At 47.1% G+C, this 18,514-nt stretch overlaps 2 protein-coding genes across 15 annotated transcripts in view; both read right to left on the bottom strand.

Moving 5' to 3' along the window:
- macf1a (microtubule actin crosslinking factor 1a) overlaps positions 1–18,514 on the bottom strand; it is a 224,883-nt gene that overhangs the window by 94,534 nt on the left and 111,835 nt on the right. For all 14 annotated transcript variants that reach the window (XM_072371022.1, XM_072371029.1, XM_072371025.1 and 11 more), the window contains 11 exons: positions 5,822–5,988; positions 5,630–5,742; positions 4,716–4,822; positions 4,366–4,485; positions 3,991–4,086; positions 2,712–2,839; positions 2,510–2,603; positions 2,131–2,285; positions 894–1,188; positions 465–593; positions 299–376 (listed from right to left, as the gene is read on the bottom strand). In XM_072371022.1, the coding sequence (XP_072227123.1) occupies positions 299–376; positions 465–593; positions 894–1,188; positions 2,131–2,285; positions 2,510–2,603; positions 2,712–2,839; positions 3,991–4,086; positions 4,366–4,485; positions 4,716–4,822; positions 5,630–5,742; positions 5,822–5,988 (1,482 nt within the window). The remainder of the gene's footprint in view (positions 1–298; positions 377–464; positions 594–893; positions 1,189–2,130; positions 2,286–2,509; positions 2,604–2,711; positions 2,840–3,990; positions 4,087–4,365; positions 4,486–4,715; positions 4,823–5,629; positions 5,743–5,821; positions 5,989–18,514) is intronic.
- Positions 8,877–13,227, bottom strand: LOC140275575 (uncharacterized). Its single transcript, XM_072371091.1, has 2 exons — positions 11,240–13,227; positions 8,877–8,933 (listed from the first exon to the last, which is right to left on the bottom strand). The coding sequence occupies exons 1-2, from the start codon at positions 12,386–12,388 to the stop codon at positions 8,877–8,879; spliced, it is 1,206 nt and encodes a 401-aa protein (XP_072227192.1). The 5' UTR covers positions 12,389–13,227.

Raw genomic sequence — 18,514 nt, 5'->3', positions numbered from 1 at the left:
GACATATATTAGATCATCTAAATCTAACTTTGTCCTTTCTAAGGCGCTCTTGGATGTTATTAACATTAAAACAACTTAAAAAGGTCCAGAAGCAGCAGAGAAAGCAGCTTAACTGACTGAGTAATTGTGAATAAACACAACAGATGAGAAAAGTGGATAAAAGACAGATAAAAACAGAGGAAAGAGGGAGCAGATGCAGACTTGTGTCTGTCATGCTGTGATGGAGGAAGGTGAACTAAAAAAGCAGAAAAATGTGTAACTAAAGACAAAAATCCACGGCTGCAGAGCTCAGACTGACCAGTAGTTTGCAGTACTGGTGCTCCAGTTTGGCCAGGGTTTCAGAGTAACTGCCCTTGAAGTTTGTAGAGACTTGATCCTGTTGGAGGAAGGTGAAACTGGATTAAAAACCACAACTTAAGGCCCAAAGCTCCCCGTGTTTGCATGCACGGGAGGAAGGTCCGTACCTCGTAGCTGCGGGCCTCCTGCAGGCTGCTCATTAGCTCCTCCACAGCGGTGTGGATGGTGTTTTGCTTCTGGAGGTTGTTTTCCACAGAGGGGAGGTCTGCGCCCCATTCAGCGCCCTCCAACAGCTCCTAAAACACACATTAAAGCAGGTCTAAGACATTCTTTTATCGAACTTCTTGTCTTGTTTGGGAAAATTAAACGTGTCCTGCTAAATTCATTGTACTCCTCCCTTTAATAATTACAGTCTAAGAATCATTTCATGACTTTAAAACATTTTAATTTATCTTATTAATTAACCAAAAGATGCAGCTTTTATATTATATCTGAAGATCTCTGGGTTTCTAACATGTTCATCAGTTAACATTTAAAAATGCAGCAAATAACGTGAAAAAACAGCCGATTCATTGAAGAATCTGACAGGGACTGACCTGCGTCTCCTCCACCCACCCCAGCAGCTCGTAGATGAACCTCAGGCTTCCTTCGTCCTCTGACGCAGACATGGCCACCAGCTGGGAGCGAGCCATGGGTCGCCGCAGCAGCGCGGCTCCGGCTGCTCCCACGGCCCCCAGCAGCGTCTGTCCCAGCGAGAGGCCGCCGTCGGTGGTTCTCTGGCTGGTGAGTTCTGTCCCGGTGCCGCCCAGAGCCTGAGAGAAGTGGCCTTTCCTGTAAACGCTGGAGCACTGCAGTCTGAGGGAGACCAGCTCCTCCTGAAGGCAGGACACTCTGTAAATGAGACAGAAACACAGTCACTGCAGAGGGGATGCTGACGTATTCCTTTCCCAGAGCTGCTCCCTCATACTGACATGTTTCCTGTAAAAACAGAAGCCATGAAGGTTCCGGCCCGAGCGGGTACCGCCCCTCATTCTGCAGCAGCTCTGCAGGCGCTTTGGCTTGAATTTAGCCATTAAGGTCTGAAAGGTGTTTAATTAGAGCCAATGGAAAATAAAGACTGGTTTGGATCCAACAAACCATCTTCAAGAACCAAGAAAAGAAGTCCAGCTGTCTTCTATTCGAGTGTTTCTAATGACTGGGACCCAGAGATGCACTGATTGCAATTTTCCTGGCTGATTCCAGCTTTTTAAAGGCCCGACCAGCCAATGTTCTTTTCAATCGAATTCATTTTTGTTTGAGTAAAAATCCATCCTCTCCACCCGCCTCATCCTGTTCAGGATGCTGCTTCAGGTGACGGGACCTTCTCTCTCTCCATGACTGGAAATGATAAATAAATAAATGAATAACGCTCTGAATTCCTGGGTAGAGCTTTAACATCCAACACCAAAAGGATTTCAGCACATCCTTTCTGCACCAGAGAATATTCCCTAAACTTCTTTCTCTTATTTAACTCAAGCGCATCAGAGAAGTCTGGAAATAAAAATCGATGCAGCAGCTCATAAAAACAGAGGAATTCGACAGGGTACCTTTAGACTGTGTCAACAAATGTTGAGCACACTGAAGCAGGATAAAAAAAGAGGTGAAGGTTTGTTGGCTTTAGGTCAGAGTGAAACTGATCACATCCTCACTCAAACTTCTGTTCTAACACAGGTTTTAAAGCATCAAATGTTCTGATAAAAGCAGCTGAACCAGAACACCTTAACGCAGGAAATGAAAGCATCAAACTGAGAAACACTGGAACTGTGACCAAGCCTTCTAACGCTTTAGACTCACCTGAAGGCGAGCTGCTCCACCTGGTAGTACTTCTCATCTCGGAGGACTTTGAGCTCCTGGTTGAGTTGTCTGATCAAAGACTCGCAGTCCTGCAGGTAGCAGGCCAGCTCCCTCTCACACTGCACCGCCTCGCCGCTCTCTGCCCGGGACATGTCCTGCGTACCAAAAGAAGGGGGGGGGCATGATCGGGTTTTTGTTTAAATGTGTATTTTTGTCCCGACTGAAACAGAAGGACGAACATTTCCAGAAGGCCCCTGACAGTTTGTAAGCTCCACGTTGTGCAGTAACGCTCCAAATGATCGTACATTTACCCAACATCAACCCTGTCTGTGTCTGTGAAGCGGTGAAGGATGTAAGAAGAGAAATGCTCGGCACTCACAGCCTGGAGTGTGTTCTTAGCGAGGGTGAGTTTCTCCTCACAGTCCAGAGCCATGTTCTGGATCTTATTGGCTCTCTGAAGCAGCAGCTCTAACCTGGAAGCACAGACGTCACACTTGATGGGAAACTGAACATGTGAGCAGTTTTGATTGAATCTCACGCAGCATTTGAATGGTTTTATGTGTAAGTGTGCGTTTTGGTACCTTTCCACGGCCGGTCGTAGGGCCTTCTCTCTGTCCAGCATCTCCAGGATCAGTTTGCCCCATTCCTCCTCCAGGTCATTCGGATGGAGGCCCTGAGGAAGCTTAATACGACCGAACTCTATCCACACCTGGACACACACACACACAGCAGGTTATTAATCACTGAGCACTCAGAGAAGATTCAGTCATGCTTTACAACAGAAACATCATTCAAAGTAGAAAGGAGGACTTCTGCTGACTGAAATTCTACTTTCTGAACAGGAAGAGCTTCAGTTCCATGATATTTGGGATATTAGCCTCGAACGGGGTGATGTCACACATTCTGAATCTTGACCCACTTCAGAAACGTTTCATTTTAAGCTGCTTTCATGCTCACAACTTCTCCTTTACAGATACAACTTATACATCAAAATGCAGGCATTTTGGCCCTTTTTCACTCAGTGTGACTGTCACTGTGATAGGCCTTGTAGTTTTGTCTAAAACTGCACCCATTAGATCTGAGCTCTGAATTTTCTCTTCAGATCTGAAGGTGAGGGCTCTCTTTAACCTGCCATAACAACTATATAAAACACAGCAGATTAAGAAAGTACAGCCAGCATATGTTCTGCCACTCATGGCTCAAGAATTGTTTTGATACGACTCAGTGTTTGAGCAGTGGGTGTCCTGTCTGCTCCTGTCTGCTCAACACAGCGCTGCTGCTTCCAGAAAAAGGTGTGAATTAAGTGAGAGATTCCAACATGGCTGCCCCCAAACACCCCAGTGCCAGTACTTATCAAACAGAAGAATTAAGTGAGAGGCTCTGTGGCATTCAGGACTGAACGTCTGACGTCACTTGGAGGGCAAACAGGAACAACTCGGAAGTCAGATTTTCAAATGAAAAACTGTCAGCTAAGGCCTGAAGTTTAGCTGCTTTATGTTGGATTATCAACATGATAATCCAGTAACTAACGGGCAGTAACATCTCCTGGTGCTTCAGCGCACGTACCAGCTGCATTAAAGAGACCGTGATCATACATAAGTCCCACCGCACCACGCACTCGGGTAACATCAGCTGAGTGAGAAAACAGGGGGAACTCTCATCAGTTATCATGTGTTTGTGTTCAGCTGAACAATCTGCTGCTTTAATAATGGCACCACAGTGGGAAATGACTTCGCTTCAGGAGGAAAACACAACGCGTTGGTAACAGAACATCCCCCCTGAGCATCGTCTCATGATGCACAGCGAGTCCTACACATGGCTGCATGTCACCTTTCCAACCGTCCCTCTGTTCGCTCTCACCTCCAGAAGTTTGTAGAGGTGCTCAATGTGACCTTTCTCCGTCTCCCTGGCAGGGATCTCTGTCTCTTTGAAATGGACGTACTCATTGTAAAGTGCCTGCAGGAGCAAAGGAACAGAAGTCAGTGTTATGCTGAAGGTCTTCTGATCGCAAAGTGAATCATTCCCATTAATGTTGCTTCTTCCTCTGCAAACACTGAGTTCTTTGCTTGAGTAAACCTTCCACTCTCTCATTTTATTTGTTTGGTTACATTATTTCTCCAACTGAGGAGGTAAAGCTGAAAGTAAATTAGCATTTAAACACCCAAGGCTTCAAAAATACATCTGTTTGTCACAATCTTTGGTGCTTCTGTAGTTCAGCAGATGTGCGGTATTCACCTTGAGCTCAGCGGGGTTCTGTGGGAAGTTCTTGTTGGCCATGATGGCCGTATGTTGGCGGCTCCACTGGAGCAGAGACAAGAACCTGGACTGGTACTCTGACCAGCGCTGGTCCACATCCTGATGACGGAGGAGAGGTTAAGAGAAGAGGAAAGGAAGGAAAACTGATGTGTCATAAACAGCCTCTAAATGGTAACACATAATTCATAATGGAAGGAAATAACATCATTCCATTTAATTTCCCCCAAAGCTGCACAGCTGACGAACTGCTGAGGACGGAGCAAAAAATAAAACACCAACAGTTCAAACTCTAACACTGTGAAGAAAACAGGAAGGAGCTGAAGTCTTACTTGTGCCGCGACGCCCTCTCCTCCCTCTGGGATCTTAGGGAACGCATCGTAGATGGAGGAGACGTAGGTGATGACGGACTTCTCGTCTGGAGACGGAACATCAACATCTGGGGAGAAGATGAGAGACGATCAGTGAAAAACTGCCGTTTCCACATCAGTTTGAGCTGAAACTGAAACTCTTCACAAGTGGAAAATGTTTTAAGCCATAAAGTAACTTTTGAGTTTGTGCTTTGAAATGTTTATGACAGAAGACAATATTTCATCCAGGAGTTTAACTGGAGACCAAACCAGGCAAATATTCAGCAGCTTTCTGTTCTCAGCTGATGAATTCGGACTCATTCATTATTCTATGATTAAAAACTTTCAAATAGAAAGAAGTGTGCTTTTACATCGAGTTCCCTTTAAGAGGCGATCCAGTGGGCAGTTAAAGTGGGAGGAGCTTACTCTGGATCAGCCATCAAGTGTCCAGAAAGACAAAGAAATGCTGTTCAAAGTGTTAAATGTCTCAGAAGTGGAAATAAAGAGCTTGGATACAGCTTTCTGTCTCTGTTCCAACTCATGACAAAGTGGAGCGAAAGTCACTGATTCAGAGATTGGAACGATTTCTTCTTCCTGATTCGTGTGACGGTTGTTAAACAATCACCACCATGAGCTGAATATGTATCTAACTGGATGTACTTACATCTTTTAAGGCAGAGAGAGTGTTCTCATTGGGCTAACTCACTGCCTTTAACAGCCAAAGTAAAAAGTAAAGTTGGCTGGCTGAAACTTTGGTGAAATTCCAACAAAACAAAAACCGAGTGAATCACAGATAAATAATCGGGCTGTTTTTCTGCCACATGGACCGGGTGGCGTCTCAGGCTCAGTTCGTAACATGTGAAGCATTAAAGCAGCATTCGGATTCACAGTCTCACCCTCCGCGTCCAGCAGTCTGGTCACCCCTAACGACTCGGCGATCTCGAAGGCCTGCTCCAGGTTCTCACGGTTACTCTGTCGGGACACCGCCTCCATGTCGATCAGGTCGGGCCTGAAAACGAACGGAGGCAACGTGTTTGTGTCTCTCCAGCCTGGCGAACCTGCTTAATATCAGTGCGTCAGACTCTCACCTGTATCTGTGCAGCAGAGCGTTGAACATGCGTCCGTCGCTCCAGGATGAGGTGAAGTTGACACAGCGGAGGCCGGGGTAGCCTTCTGTCGCCTGCTGGCTCCATAACAACAGCTTCTCTTTGGCCGTGAGGTCACCCGACTCGCCGCTCACGTAGATCTCTGAGATCTGGATGGAGCAGAGGGAAACGGATGGGGGTGACTACCAGGAGTCTGCAGAGATGTGACGGACTCCGTGTTTTTATCTGCAGCCACAGCTACGATGAGTCGGCAGAAACCACAACGATCCCAGACCCCCTCGTTCACTTTCTGATCATTAAAAACAACAATGAGTCTGTTTCAGAGACACGAAGGCAGTTTCACTAATGAGTTTTTATTTCTTCAGTCCAGCCTGCTCATTAGCACCCCCACCCAGCCCTCCTTCACCCCGTCTGTCTCCTGTCTCCTCCCCCACCCGCCCAACCTCGATCTGTCGCCTCGGATTCTCACTTTCTTTCATCTGTTCAGCTTCACATGCTGATCAATCTGCTCCTGCACATAATTCACCCTTTTTTCAGGTCTCTGTTGACTTTACATCATCAATCTATTTGAATTCTGCCTGCAGGGACCTCCAGATGTTTGAAAATACGCTGCAATCGTTCTGTAAGCACAGAAACTCTCTGGCTTCTGTTATGCAATGAAAATATTTGCCATTTGATGTAACCCAACAGATCCACTCTGGTTGGGTGCTCTGACACACAATCACAGAGATGTTTACTCGGACCGGGCGTGAGGAGAATCAAAGCTTCCATGGTGACTGACAGCATCTTGATCAATGAGTTCTGCCCACCGAGCTCCACAAACCACTGAAGTCATTTAGGTCTGTTTGTGCAGAGTGACGTATGTGCAGTAACTGTCAGCGCTTGGCTGCCGTTTCTGTCATGAATATTCCTCATTGCCTCACTCGCTGTCCAACACCCCTTCGTCTCTCGCTGTCTTTCTGTCTCACTGCCTGCTGCTGATATGGAGCAGTATGAAAGTCCGGTGTGTGCCAGGAGACTGCAGCAACGGCCAAAAACAGAGGGGGAGGGAGAGGAGGAGAGTCGAAAAGTGACGAAGGAGTGTGCAGCAAAAACCCACAGGCCTCACGTCTGTGAAGGGTGAGAGTTTCTCACTGACCGAACAAACTGAAATGAGCAAAGATAAGAGTTTTCCTGCAGAGAAGCAGGACTCATCCATCATCCAACAGCACCTCATCCTCCACAGACCGCTGCTGACGTCTGCCATCCACTGGTTTATCACGTGGACCAACATGGTTTCCAGGTAACGTGCCAAGTTCCTTGGGTCACGGACTTCTTTCAAGGCTGGAGCTAATTATCAAGTGGACAAAGTTTCTGCCAGCTGAAGAGATGCTGCAGAGATGCTGCTGAAAGCTTCTGCAGATGTGACTCAACCTCAAGTTTGGACTATTTTACAGGAAGCTATCAGGAAGTAATAGAAGAACAACATCTGGTCCTCACCAGGTCTTAAGATGAGTTTCAAATAACCTCAGATGACTCATAAATAGTCTCATAAATGAAGACAAAAGCCCCCCATGATGCACCGGCTTGTAGAACCACCTCTAGCAGCAGTAAAGGAATGGAAGTAATGGTTTTCTGTGCGACCGTACGTCATCTCCCTGCTTCAGAGGTGAAGAATGAACCGCCATGGAGCTCAAACTGCAGCGCATCCCTCATGAAAACAGTCAGACATTACAGCAGAACTGAAAACAAGTTTGATTAGCAAACAAGCTAACAACCACTGCAGTTATTAAAATGAGTGGATCATTAAGTTGGATCGTGTTCCTAAATGAACCTGCTGAGTATTCAGCAAACAAACAGAAACCAAACAAGTCCTGCGTCACACTTTAAGATGTGTGGTACGACTAGACCTCCTGCCTCGGTGAATAAATGAGTCGGATACAGTCACCAAAGTAAGAAAATACAGCTTTTTAGGAAGAGAATAACAACTAATCTGTGTGTGAGAACAGGAGAAAGACTCATTTTCAGTCAGAAGATGCATCTAACTCAGTCAGATTAGATCAGGTGGCAGCAGCGTTCAGTCTCGCTATGATCCAGCCACAACATCTATGATCCACTGGCAGCCTCCCCCCGAGGCGCTGAACCAGCTCTCTTTTAGAAACATGGCCTCTTTGAAGTTAGTGGGAAGGGGGAGGGAGAGTGGGGGATGGAGGGAGGGCGGAGGCAACAATGAGGGGAGGATGGAGAAGATGGATCAACTGTTTTATTGACACTTAAAAAGGTACTTCTGTGAAAGCTCGACTTTAAAGACGTTGGGTGTAAGGAGGGGAGGGTGGATGAAGGACAGAAAGGCGGATGATGGATGGATGGGTGCAGATACAACGCGATGGGTGGATGCAGAAGTGTGAGTGGTGTTTCCAGCATGTGGCAGACATCCCCTCGAGGCTCAATGAAGCAGCCGCCTCACTGATGAATGCGCATTTCAAATCCCTTTTTATGCAAAGAAGGGCAACACAGAGAACAGCTGCCCTTTAAACTCAACACAGAAACGTCCTGAAACACACGAACACACCATGATGCAGGGGCATTGATCCACACGGTAAAACACTCCTATCCTGAGAGCTTGTGTGTGTCATGACTCAGCAGGAACTGAGCATCAAACGGATCTGAACCCTTCACACATGGCATCAGCCTCGCTGTGCTGCCGTCGTCATGTGAGAGCGAACACCAGCGGCCGTCATGAGGGGGTGTATCACTGCAGTGACTGCAGCAGGCTTTTCATTTTCAAGGTGAAGTAGAGCTGAGAGCTCTCACAGAAAGGCTTCCTCAGAGGGAGAGACTTTTACTTTTATATAAACACAAAATGTAGCAAGAACCAGCGACACATTAAGGTAAAAATCTTCTCGTTTTGATTGGATTACTGACTTCTGAAGCCTCCGACCGCTGATCTCTCAGGAATTCCTGTCTGGTTCAGTCATACAAACACAGATGTACAAACCAGGGTTGTATTCACATATTTTGGTTTCAGCGATCTCAAACATTCTTTACTGGTGACGGGTCAGGACTGCAGGCAGGCCAGTGCAGTACCAGCAGCCTCTGCTTCCTCGCCATGCCTCTGCAATGTTTGCACAATGTGGTTTTATATGGTCTGGTTGAAAAATTAATGGACGTCGCTGGAAAAATTTATTTTTTAAAGGTGACATATTACAGAAGAATCCCTTCTTCCTGTTCCTAGGAGCAGATATCAGTGTCTGAAGGCCCCAAAAACATAACCCTGGTATTTATTTCAGCTCCTCTTTGTCTCAAAGTTCCTCATTTAACGAGCAGTTCTCATTTTCATTTCTAAAATACGTCACTCCTTAAGTTGGCCCCTCCTCCTCTGATAAGCCCCGCCCACTCACATCCACCCTGCTGGACGGATGAAGCCAGCTTCTGGTGGAAATGTTCTGCTGTCAGCTGCACTGAGGAGCATGCATCTTCCATCCAGCAGCAGCCTCAGAGGATATAAGAGCCCAGTGGATAAACTATATCTGAGGCTAATGTTCCAGCAGAGTTAGCTACAGACTGTGAATGTGCAGCAAACACTTTTCATCCCACTGTTTTAACAACTTGGTCCAGTTCAACGCTGGACTGAAGGAACTGAGCCACAAAGAGGATCAGTTCCAGCTCTCAGAGCCTGAACTTCAGAGCAGGGAAATGGAAGCATCTGAGAAATAACTCCTCATGGTTTATTTACTGATTTATTTCTTCCTTTAGCAGCAGCTAACGCTAACATCTTAGCTAATGAAGATGACGTACACCAACTTCTGAGGAGTTACTGCTGTTCCTTTCTGAAAGATGAACATTATTGTTCCCACATTACTTTGTTAGCTGAAGCTTTCTAGTTGAACGGTTCTGTTCTGTAACTCAGACAACCTGCAGCTGTGTTTAAGGTGTGTTTCCAACACAACACCGGTCCTCTCCTCACTCTCTGTGTGTTAACGTTACATTATCGGCATGTTTCTGATAAAGATGTAGGTCTGCAGGTACAATTGTTTAATGAGGTTAATATATCCAAAATGTTTAAACGCAGTAATTAACGGTACACATGCATTACTACGAGTTACGCTGTGCACATCTCCGGCTTGGTCCATTACTGTTGATGAGAAAGCATTGTTTGCTAGCATCAGCTGCTAACTTACAGCTACATGCTAAACTGCTTCCCTCTGGGATCAATAGAGGACCTATCTGTATCTATAGAGCTGAAGTGTTTTTGGTGTGACTGGAGAAACAGCTTCACTTGCTCACTCTCTGGCCCTCCAGTAGGGGAACAGGTGTTTGATCAAAGCCTGTCTCATACAGTTTAATAAGACCTCACATCGTGCCAAATTGCCCTTTTTAAATAAAAAAATTAAAAAAGGGCATAATATGTCACCTTTAAGCCAGAATATGTGGCTCTAAAGTTTCTGAACTTTTCTGCATCAACAATTGAAATGATTTGTATGACAAACAATCGTGACAGCCCGAGTTCTGACGATCAGTTTTATCCTTAAAATGTCCGTGTGGATGTCAAATCTGGCGTATAAAAAGGACGCTGCTGACCTTTCACAGAATCCATCGAAGGTCACGTTCAAACCGACTGAACTCAACCTTCAGTTTACCCCCAAAATAACCCCTGAAACCGCGAGAGTTAGACAGACTAAGAAAAACACAGTTACACAGTGTGCTGTTTGAATTTGTACCAAATGACAAGTTTCAGTTTGCAGCAGAAAGGAACCCTGTCATTTGAGGCAATGACCCTTTACTTTACACTCAAACAACCAGCCTGTCTGCGTCTTACACAAGTGTGTGTGAGAGAGAGAGAACAACAATAAGCAAAGGAGGCCGAAGAAGGAAATCGTCTGTTTGGCCTTGATTAGACCACAGGAACAATGACGGAAAGAGTGGAAAGACAATTAATGCCTTTCAAGAGCTGATAACAGCACCCACACTCACATAAAAGCCTTCGTGGCTGCTACTGTGACATGTTGTTAATGACACTCACAGATCCAAATACCAGCGGTTTGGAAAATGGGGTCTAGAGACAAAAACATCCCCCATTTCCAGGGAACAAAAACCTGTGGTCAGTGACCACATCTGGAGTCCAAAACAGAAGCTTTCACATATCTGACGGAGAATCAGCGCAGAGGCAGAGAAGCAGGAGTCAAAAGCTACTTTAAGCTAACAAGTATTGTGTGTCTAAAAGGCTGAAAATTGTGATAAATTCCCATCAAAATGTTTCAGAAAGTGAGAGAAAGTCTCTGAATTGGCTGTTTTAGACCAACACATGATCCAAAATGAAAGAACCGAGAAGACGAGAAGCTGGAACCAACGTATATCTGGTGTTTTAACGGGGTGAAACAGAGAGATGAACCCTGGTGTTGTGGATGTCTGGACACAAACCTGCGGCAGGTATCTAACGGCTGCCTGCTGCTGCTGCAGCGACAGAGGACTCTCCACCATGGAGTCCAGCCTCTCCGACGAGCTGCTCGTCAGCCCCCCCCAGTCTGTCTGACTGGGAGTGGTGCCGGCTGTTTCTGGAGACGTCAGGGGCAGGTCGCTGGCGTAGCCCGACTCCAAGAGAGACGACCTCTCCTGAGCACAGGCTGGAGAGTCCAGCCTGAACCCTCTCACAGTCATGGTGTCCTGAATCTGTGAGCGGCCGGAGGACACGGGGGAATCATCGGCTGACAGGTGGATGTTGAGAACATTTCCTGTGACGGGTGATGGTGTCGGAGGCTCTTTGTGCACCTCCACCTCACTGTCACTTTCCCCCCTCCACACAGGAGAGCCGTAGTCACTGGGGTAGACTGTCCTCACCACACAGAGTTTACCATCCACCTCTCTGATATGAACTACACCTTTGTGCTTCCTCTCTGATGGCGTCTCCACCCGCTGTGTGGTCCCCTCCTGTCCCTTTTCATCCTCCTTCTCATCTTCTTCTGCTCTCCCCTGGTCTTTTTTCTCCCTCCGCTGTCGAAGTATCCAGGGTTTCTCTAGAACCCCCTGAACTTTCTCCCTGACACGACAAACCCTCCCCCCACCGGGAGTGGTGCTGCCCAGGGTCGGCGCTGTGTTGACCGGGGTGTTGCTGGCCTGGCTCGGGATGCTGGACACATCTATGATAGCACTGACGGTATCTTCCTCCCCTGGAAGGCAGAAGACCCCTCTCCAGGCCGGGCTTGGCTTCGGGGACACTTCAAGTATTCTGTTGCTCAAAAGCCCCCCAACACTCGCACTCACCGAGCCGGGGGACAGAGTATTGCTGTGTGGATTAGTTTTGGAATGAGTTAACTGGGTATCAGGCACTGTTATGAGAGTCATGGTTCTGTTGCTGAACTCTGAGTCTGTTTCTGCAGCTTTGTCTCCATCCTCCTCTTCGGGGTCGCGGTCTCGCCGCCGCTCGTTGTCCTCTGGTTCCGCCTCTCCTCTCCTGCTCTTATTGCCCTTGTGCTTTCGTCTAAAACGCAGACGTTTCTTTGGCTCCAGCGGTGCGGCTCCAGCTTGTTCCCCCTCACGGGGAGGCCGGACACAGCCCATGGAGTTCCCCATGTCTGTGACAACCACAGCGAATAGTTTTAAAAAAGGCAGCAAAGTGGGTATCTAAGTCACAAAATGTCTTAGCTAAACTGAATGTTTATGGATTTATTCCACTTTACAGTTGCATCATAGTAAAATCCATCCCATGAGGAGCGGTTTTAGTTTGAATTCATCCTGGAGCACCCAGAGATGGATGCAGTGAAGGCAGAGCTTCCTCTTCCTTTCACCTGACCTGCTGTGGACTCAGGCAGTGCAGCGGCCAGCCAAGCTCCCTCTAAGGACCACAACGAGGACAGCTGGCTGCTTCACTTCTGGTTGCAGTCAAGGGCAGTTCTGTCAGCTGAGCCACAGGGAAGGTAAAAAAATAAATCCAGTGAGGGTCAGGTGACTGATTTGTCACTGGTGGAAGGCAGGTGTGATGATGAGTGTGGGAGAGAGAAAAGCAGTTGAGTCCTCTGTTACTCAGCCCATTAGGGATCCTCCAGCTGCTCCACACACAACAGAGTTTTACTGCAGCATTTCTCTCTTTCTTCAGTGTTATAATCCTTTAAAGTAACAGATGGCTGCTACTCAACAGAGTCAGAAAAACAAAACATCTGCTAAACGAACCACAAACAAAAAGATGCAGGTGCCGGTGTGATCCCGGAGCTCTATCTGCTCTTACACGAGCAGCTATTTGAGCTCATGAATTAAAGATGTTCCTAACGTACTGTGGTAATGTAATTGCAGTGCAAGAGGAGGGAGGTAAGATTTGTAACCCAGAGCAGATATCTGCAGGAATCTGATCTGTCAGGGTTCTCCCCGTGGAAGCGGTATTAATGGTGATCATGTCGATTTCCCTCGTAGTAACAGAAAGCTCCGTGTCTCATTCTGCCGAGGCAGCACGCCGTCCAGATTGGTTGTGGGTGACAGAGTGTGTAGTCATCCAATGCTGCTGCAGATTGCAGGGAGATCCAGCCAATACTCTGACAGCTTGTTAAATACTCAATCGGAGCATCAGTTTCCCACCTCCATGCTGCTCCTTGTCATCCTCCCACGGTTTCTCCTGCTCATTCAGCTGGTGTTTCACGTGACGTGTCGACTCCTCCACCATATGTGCGTTCCCTGTGTTCACCTTGGAGTCCTGGCGATGTGGTGGCAACCAAAATTAATTGAATAGCTATCTGTGGAATTAAATGAATGTAACCCAGAGAATCGGTCTGCCCATATAGAGAGACAGACAGGCAGACTCCACCTCAAGCTCCCCCAGAAAGCTTAGGATCACATGCCTCCCTCCTGACAGACTCCCCAACCTCGATGTCAGACTCCCTGAGGATCAAAGTTGTCTGTGAATTGTTCTCCTGTGTATTGTCACGTTATAAACCTCCTGTGTCCCGCTGTCAGTCTGCAGGATCCTCAGACAACCCTGAGCTTCATCAGGTGGTGCAGTGCGACGATGCAACAGCACCAAAAAGCCACAGTTTGCTGGAGGTGGGGGGTATTTGGACCTGGTCTGATGTGAGGCAAACACAGGCGAGACAGGCTGGAAAAAGAGCTTCTGTTTCTGTTCTCTGGTGCTCTCTCGTCTCGTAATAGCTCCTCCTGTCCAGCAGATCTAATTAGGAAGAGGCATGTCGGGTAGGAACTGGGACTGGACCTCTGTTAGCTTTGCTAAGGACTTTCAGCTGTCGTAGGAGATCGATTTCAGATGTACAGATGTTGAGTCTATCTGGAGCAGAGCCAAAGAGACTTAAGTGTCCAGTGAAGGGCAGCCCCAAGCATCACGCAGCACAGCAGCAGAGGTTAAGACAAGACATTCCACATCCCCGTTAAAAACAAAGACATGGGGGGAGAAGAAAAAACAGGACCGCAGGGCGTCTCCAGTTAAAACTGAGGCTCCCTCAGACGAGCATGACTGGACTGATCCGATTGATCCGGTGGAGGATGGAGAAGCGGCGGCTGTGTGGCCGTCCGACGGAGCATGAGTGTGCGTTTATGTCTGCGAGGCTGGGCGGTCCCCTGGTCAGCTGAGAGCCACTCTCACCCAGCTGTGAATCTGTGATCTGAGGCCTGCTGATGAGGAGAAGCCCGGAGCTGCAGTGGCAGCAGGCAGCCTGGATCTACCGCTCCTTCGCCTGGTGCTCTGCTTTATCCCTCGCTCGCTCGCTCGCAGATGCCGGCAGAGGGAGAGAAAAGCTTTTATCTCCCTGCTGCTGCAGCTTCACACTCTCTTCTGCGCGATCTCTCACTCTCGCAGTCCAGCCCTCCCTCCTCAGATCTCCTCCTCCGCCAATCCGCTTCCTCCTTGCTCCCGTCTCTCCCTCGCTCTCTCTCTTGGCTGTTAGTGAGCAGCTTTCTGTGCCACAAACACTCACTTGACCCAAAAGCCTCCCTTTATACAGGCTGCAACAGGAGTGGAGGGGGAAAAGCAGCCAGAAGTAAGAAAATCTAAATCAGACTGTAGCGTCTCTGAGGATAAATGAAGTGGGCACACACTTAAATCTGTTTCCCCTCCACCTGTGCACGAGTCCACAGGTTAGAAATCGCTCTGGTGTGAAAGGAGACTGAAGAGAATCGAAAGAAAGTGCAAAAGGACAGAAGAAACACAGGATGTGATCAATGAGAGCTGTGAGAGGTTTGCACAGCTCACACGGTAAAGAATAAGTCCTTCCCTCCAGGGTAAATGAAGCTGAAACAGCCCCGGTTGCATCACGTTACTGCAGACAGTCATCCACTGTGCAATTATGGTGAAAAGGACTTTGCAGGATTTTTACATCAACAGGAATTTAAAAGGTATTTAAAAGGTGCTTTTCACTCTTTTTAAATCAGATTTTTTTTTTATTCTTTTCAAAAACTAAACTTAAAAGGTACAAAATGTACAGAAACAGTAACTGTGTGGAGGTTCTGATCCATCCCACATTTCTTTATAGATTTCCAAGGAAACAGGAAACACGTCCAAAGATAAATTAGCTTTAAAGTGAATCTCTGGTCTGAGCTCCTTTATTCTCCAACACAGCCTGAACCCTCTGAGACGAGCTTTCTGTCATTTCTTTAAGGAGTCTTCAGGAATAGTTCTCCAGGCTTCTTGAAGGACATCCCAAAGCTCTTCTTTGGATGTGGGCTGCCTTTTGTTCCGTTCTCTGTCAGATGATCCCACACTGCTTCAATAATGTTGAGGTCCGGGCTCTGGGGAGGATTCATCCCTCCATAAGACCTGTTGCCACTGATTTTCAGTCCACTTCTTGTGTCATTTGGCACAGCTCAGCCTTTCCTCCCTGTTTCCCTTCCTTAAGAACGGCTTCTTGACAGCCACCCTTCCATGGAGCCCATTTCTGATGAGGCTTGGGCCAACAGTAGATGGATCAGCTGAAGGTCCAGATGCATCTCTCAGGTCCTGTCAGGTCACAGCTGGATTTTTTCCTCTTTCTTAAGGACATCACTTTCAGATCCTGTTCATCTGCTGTAGATAGTTTTTTAGGCCTGACACTTCTTCTTTTGTCCTCCACTTGTCCAGTTTCCTCAAATGTTTTGGGTCTTTTGAGGTCTTCAGAGAACTATTGTTCAAGACCACCTTAAAAGTGAGAGTCTGGCTACTGATAACTGGTTCCAGCAACTCAAAGGAGACGATGTTAAACCATAAGTGTATTTTGGGGTTTCAGACTGTGTATCAGAAGTAATTTAATGTTGTGTTTCTGATAAACTGAACCATAGTTATGCAGCATTACTCCTCCCACCATCACTGCACATGAATTCACTGTTACAGCTCATACATGTGGTCCTGCAGCACACACACTGCAGAGGTAAAAAACAGTAAAATGCAGCACTCTCCAGTGGTAAAAGCCTTTGTAATCCATCATCTCTCCTTGGCCAAAAGCATGGAAAGCACGAGAGAACAGCACACAAAGACCTACATGACAAAGGCATGAACCAATGGGAGAGCAGCACTAATCAAACCCCAGAGGCTTTCATCCCTTCAGTGCGGCTGCACGCCAACATGAGCCGTGGTTATCAGGCTGAACCCATCGTCTGAGTTTTCACCCCGACACGACTGCTGCACAGAGGAGGAGACCAGAGGCTCTTCAGATAACAAATTTAGCAGCTCTTCTGTTGATTATGTACAACTAGGTTTTAATTTCCACACCAGGCTGTTTCACAGAGCAGCTTTAATGTGCCGAGCAGTTAACACAGAAGTAAACGTAACTTACTTATATTACTTTAAACTTAAAGTAAATTATCATACAAATTCAATTTGTATGATAGTCGCAAAGTAATTCTGATAATTAGCTTTCGTGCCACTGTTAGTTAAAATATCGGCTCCTCAGTGACATTAAAGCTCCAGTTAATCAGCTGCTTTGCTGTCAGTGTAACTGTGGAGGATTTAGCAGCAGAATTGCATCTTTAAAACCTTCAAATTGCTATCAACATGATACCCTGAAAACACCCTCAGCTGAAGAATATATATCAGATTCACGTGCCCCCGACGGCTTAAAGTGGAGACGTTAACTGACACAGATGGTGATCCATCTATGAAACAGGCGGTTCAATTAGCACCTATGAGCTACACAAATAAACTGGCTCCACCTGCTGATCTGCCTGGAAGCAGCTCGGTGACACAGGGAAGAATTTCTTCACCGGCTTGGAAATTAACTCACTGCAAGTTAACAGTGACATCAGGAAAAAGAGACTCGGCCAATCAGAGGCAGACACAGCGCTGCTGGAGGAGGATCCAAGCCGGGATGGAGACTTCCAACAAGTTGGGTCATAACTGATCCTCAGCTGAATACTGACGGCTAGTGGTGACGGGCTGTAACTGCAGCACCGTGCAGGTCACTTCTGGGTCTGGATCTGAACACCATGAAACAAGGCAGCTTGGACATAAAGGCATCAGCTGTGATGCCGAGCCAGCTGACAGCTGGCCTCATCTGGAGCAGAATGAGCCAGTAAAATAACGACAGACGGCGTGAGTTCCTATAGTTAGCTGAGTCACAGTCAGCCATGATCTGCAGTGTAAAGCTGCTGCTGGTGAAATTAATGTGGAACTGACAGATTCAGCTCCTGATGAGGGACTCGGAGGAAATTACTGCTTTCATAGTTTTTATCCCGTAAAGTTCGCTATGCCACCACGAACATTTCACCATTTCAGAGAAAATAATGAGCTGCTTCAAGATGTCAACAAATGCTGCCGTCGAGCTGTTAGATTTTCCCATAAAATAACCGAAATGTCCACAGTGTCAGACTCACAGTGTCCCCGACTGTAAATAAGAAGAAGAAGAAGAAGAAGAAGAAGGTGCTGCACACTGATCCACCAGCATGCGTCTCGACTCACGTGTTGCAGAGACTTGACGCTCCATCGCTTTGTAAACTCCTCAGATTCAACTCCCCGTCTCCGCTGATTCCTATAATCCCCCCCCCCCCCCCCCCGGCATCCTGAGACACAACACTCTGCTGAGTCATGCTCACTGAAACAGTTGCACTGCCGTTTCCACAGAAACCGTCATGGCAGATTCATCTCTGCGATGGTCACGTGACATCACAGCACGCTCCGGCAGACGAGTTCACGACCCTTTTCCGTCTGTCCCTGGGATGAAAAACGACTCTGACTTTTATGTCTGATGTCAAAAGGTCAGGATTAATTTGTTTTTGCCTCCAACACAGCAGGGAGGCATGACTCGGGCCTGATGGTAATTGGAGTCTCGCAGAAACGATTAGACAGAACCGACCCAGAAACTTTCACACAAACCTGTCAACGTCTTTGGCAGAAGGGACGTTTGTTCGTTAATAATCTTCTAAATAAGTCCTAAAATTCCCCGACTGTGAACATCTTGTGACTCCAGCTCGATAACATTAAAAATTCATGTTGAGCCTCAAAACAAAAGCATCTTTATGCACTAAAACCTTCATCTAACAAGCAGTTTACAGGCAGAGAGTGAAACCAGATCATGTTTGATCATCAGATAGTGAACACAACTGGCCCCACACCGGGGCTCATTCATAACTCCTCAGTTCTGCTGCCTGCGATGCGCTGCGTCCTTTACAGCATCCATGATGTGGAGACAGGCTGTGACACGGTGAATAGTAACCAAACAAAACCTCATTCAGCACTGAACAAAAGTCCTGATCCAGCCCTCATATCTCTATATTTTCCTTCCAAGCAGCCAG

The sequence above is a fragment of the Leuresthes tenuis genome, unplaced genomic scaffold, assembly GCF_036924035.1.
Source record: "Leuresthes tenuis unplaced genomic scaffold, fLeuTen1.0.hap1 SCAF_18, whole genome shotgun sequence".
In the NCBI taxonomy this organism is placed as follows: Eukaryota; Metazoa; Chordata; class Actinopteri; order Atheriniformes; family Atherinopsidae; genus Leuresthes; species Leuresthes tenuis.
Note: the sequence above shows the minus strand (reverse complement) of the source record. Positions and strands in the feature narration are given on the sequence as shown.

Coding starts and splice junctions, on each gene's coding strand:
- LOC140275575 (XM_072371091.1), bottom strand. CDS start 12,388: ATGGGGAACTCCATGGGCTGTGTCCGGCCTCCCCGTGAGGGGGAACAA. Junction 8,934..11,239: donor CCGTTAGATACCTGCCGCAG/GTTTGTGTCCAG, acceptor CAAACATTGCAG/AGGCATGGCGAGGAAGCAGA.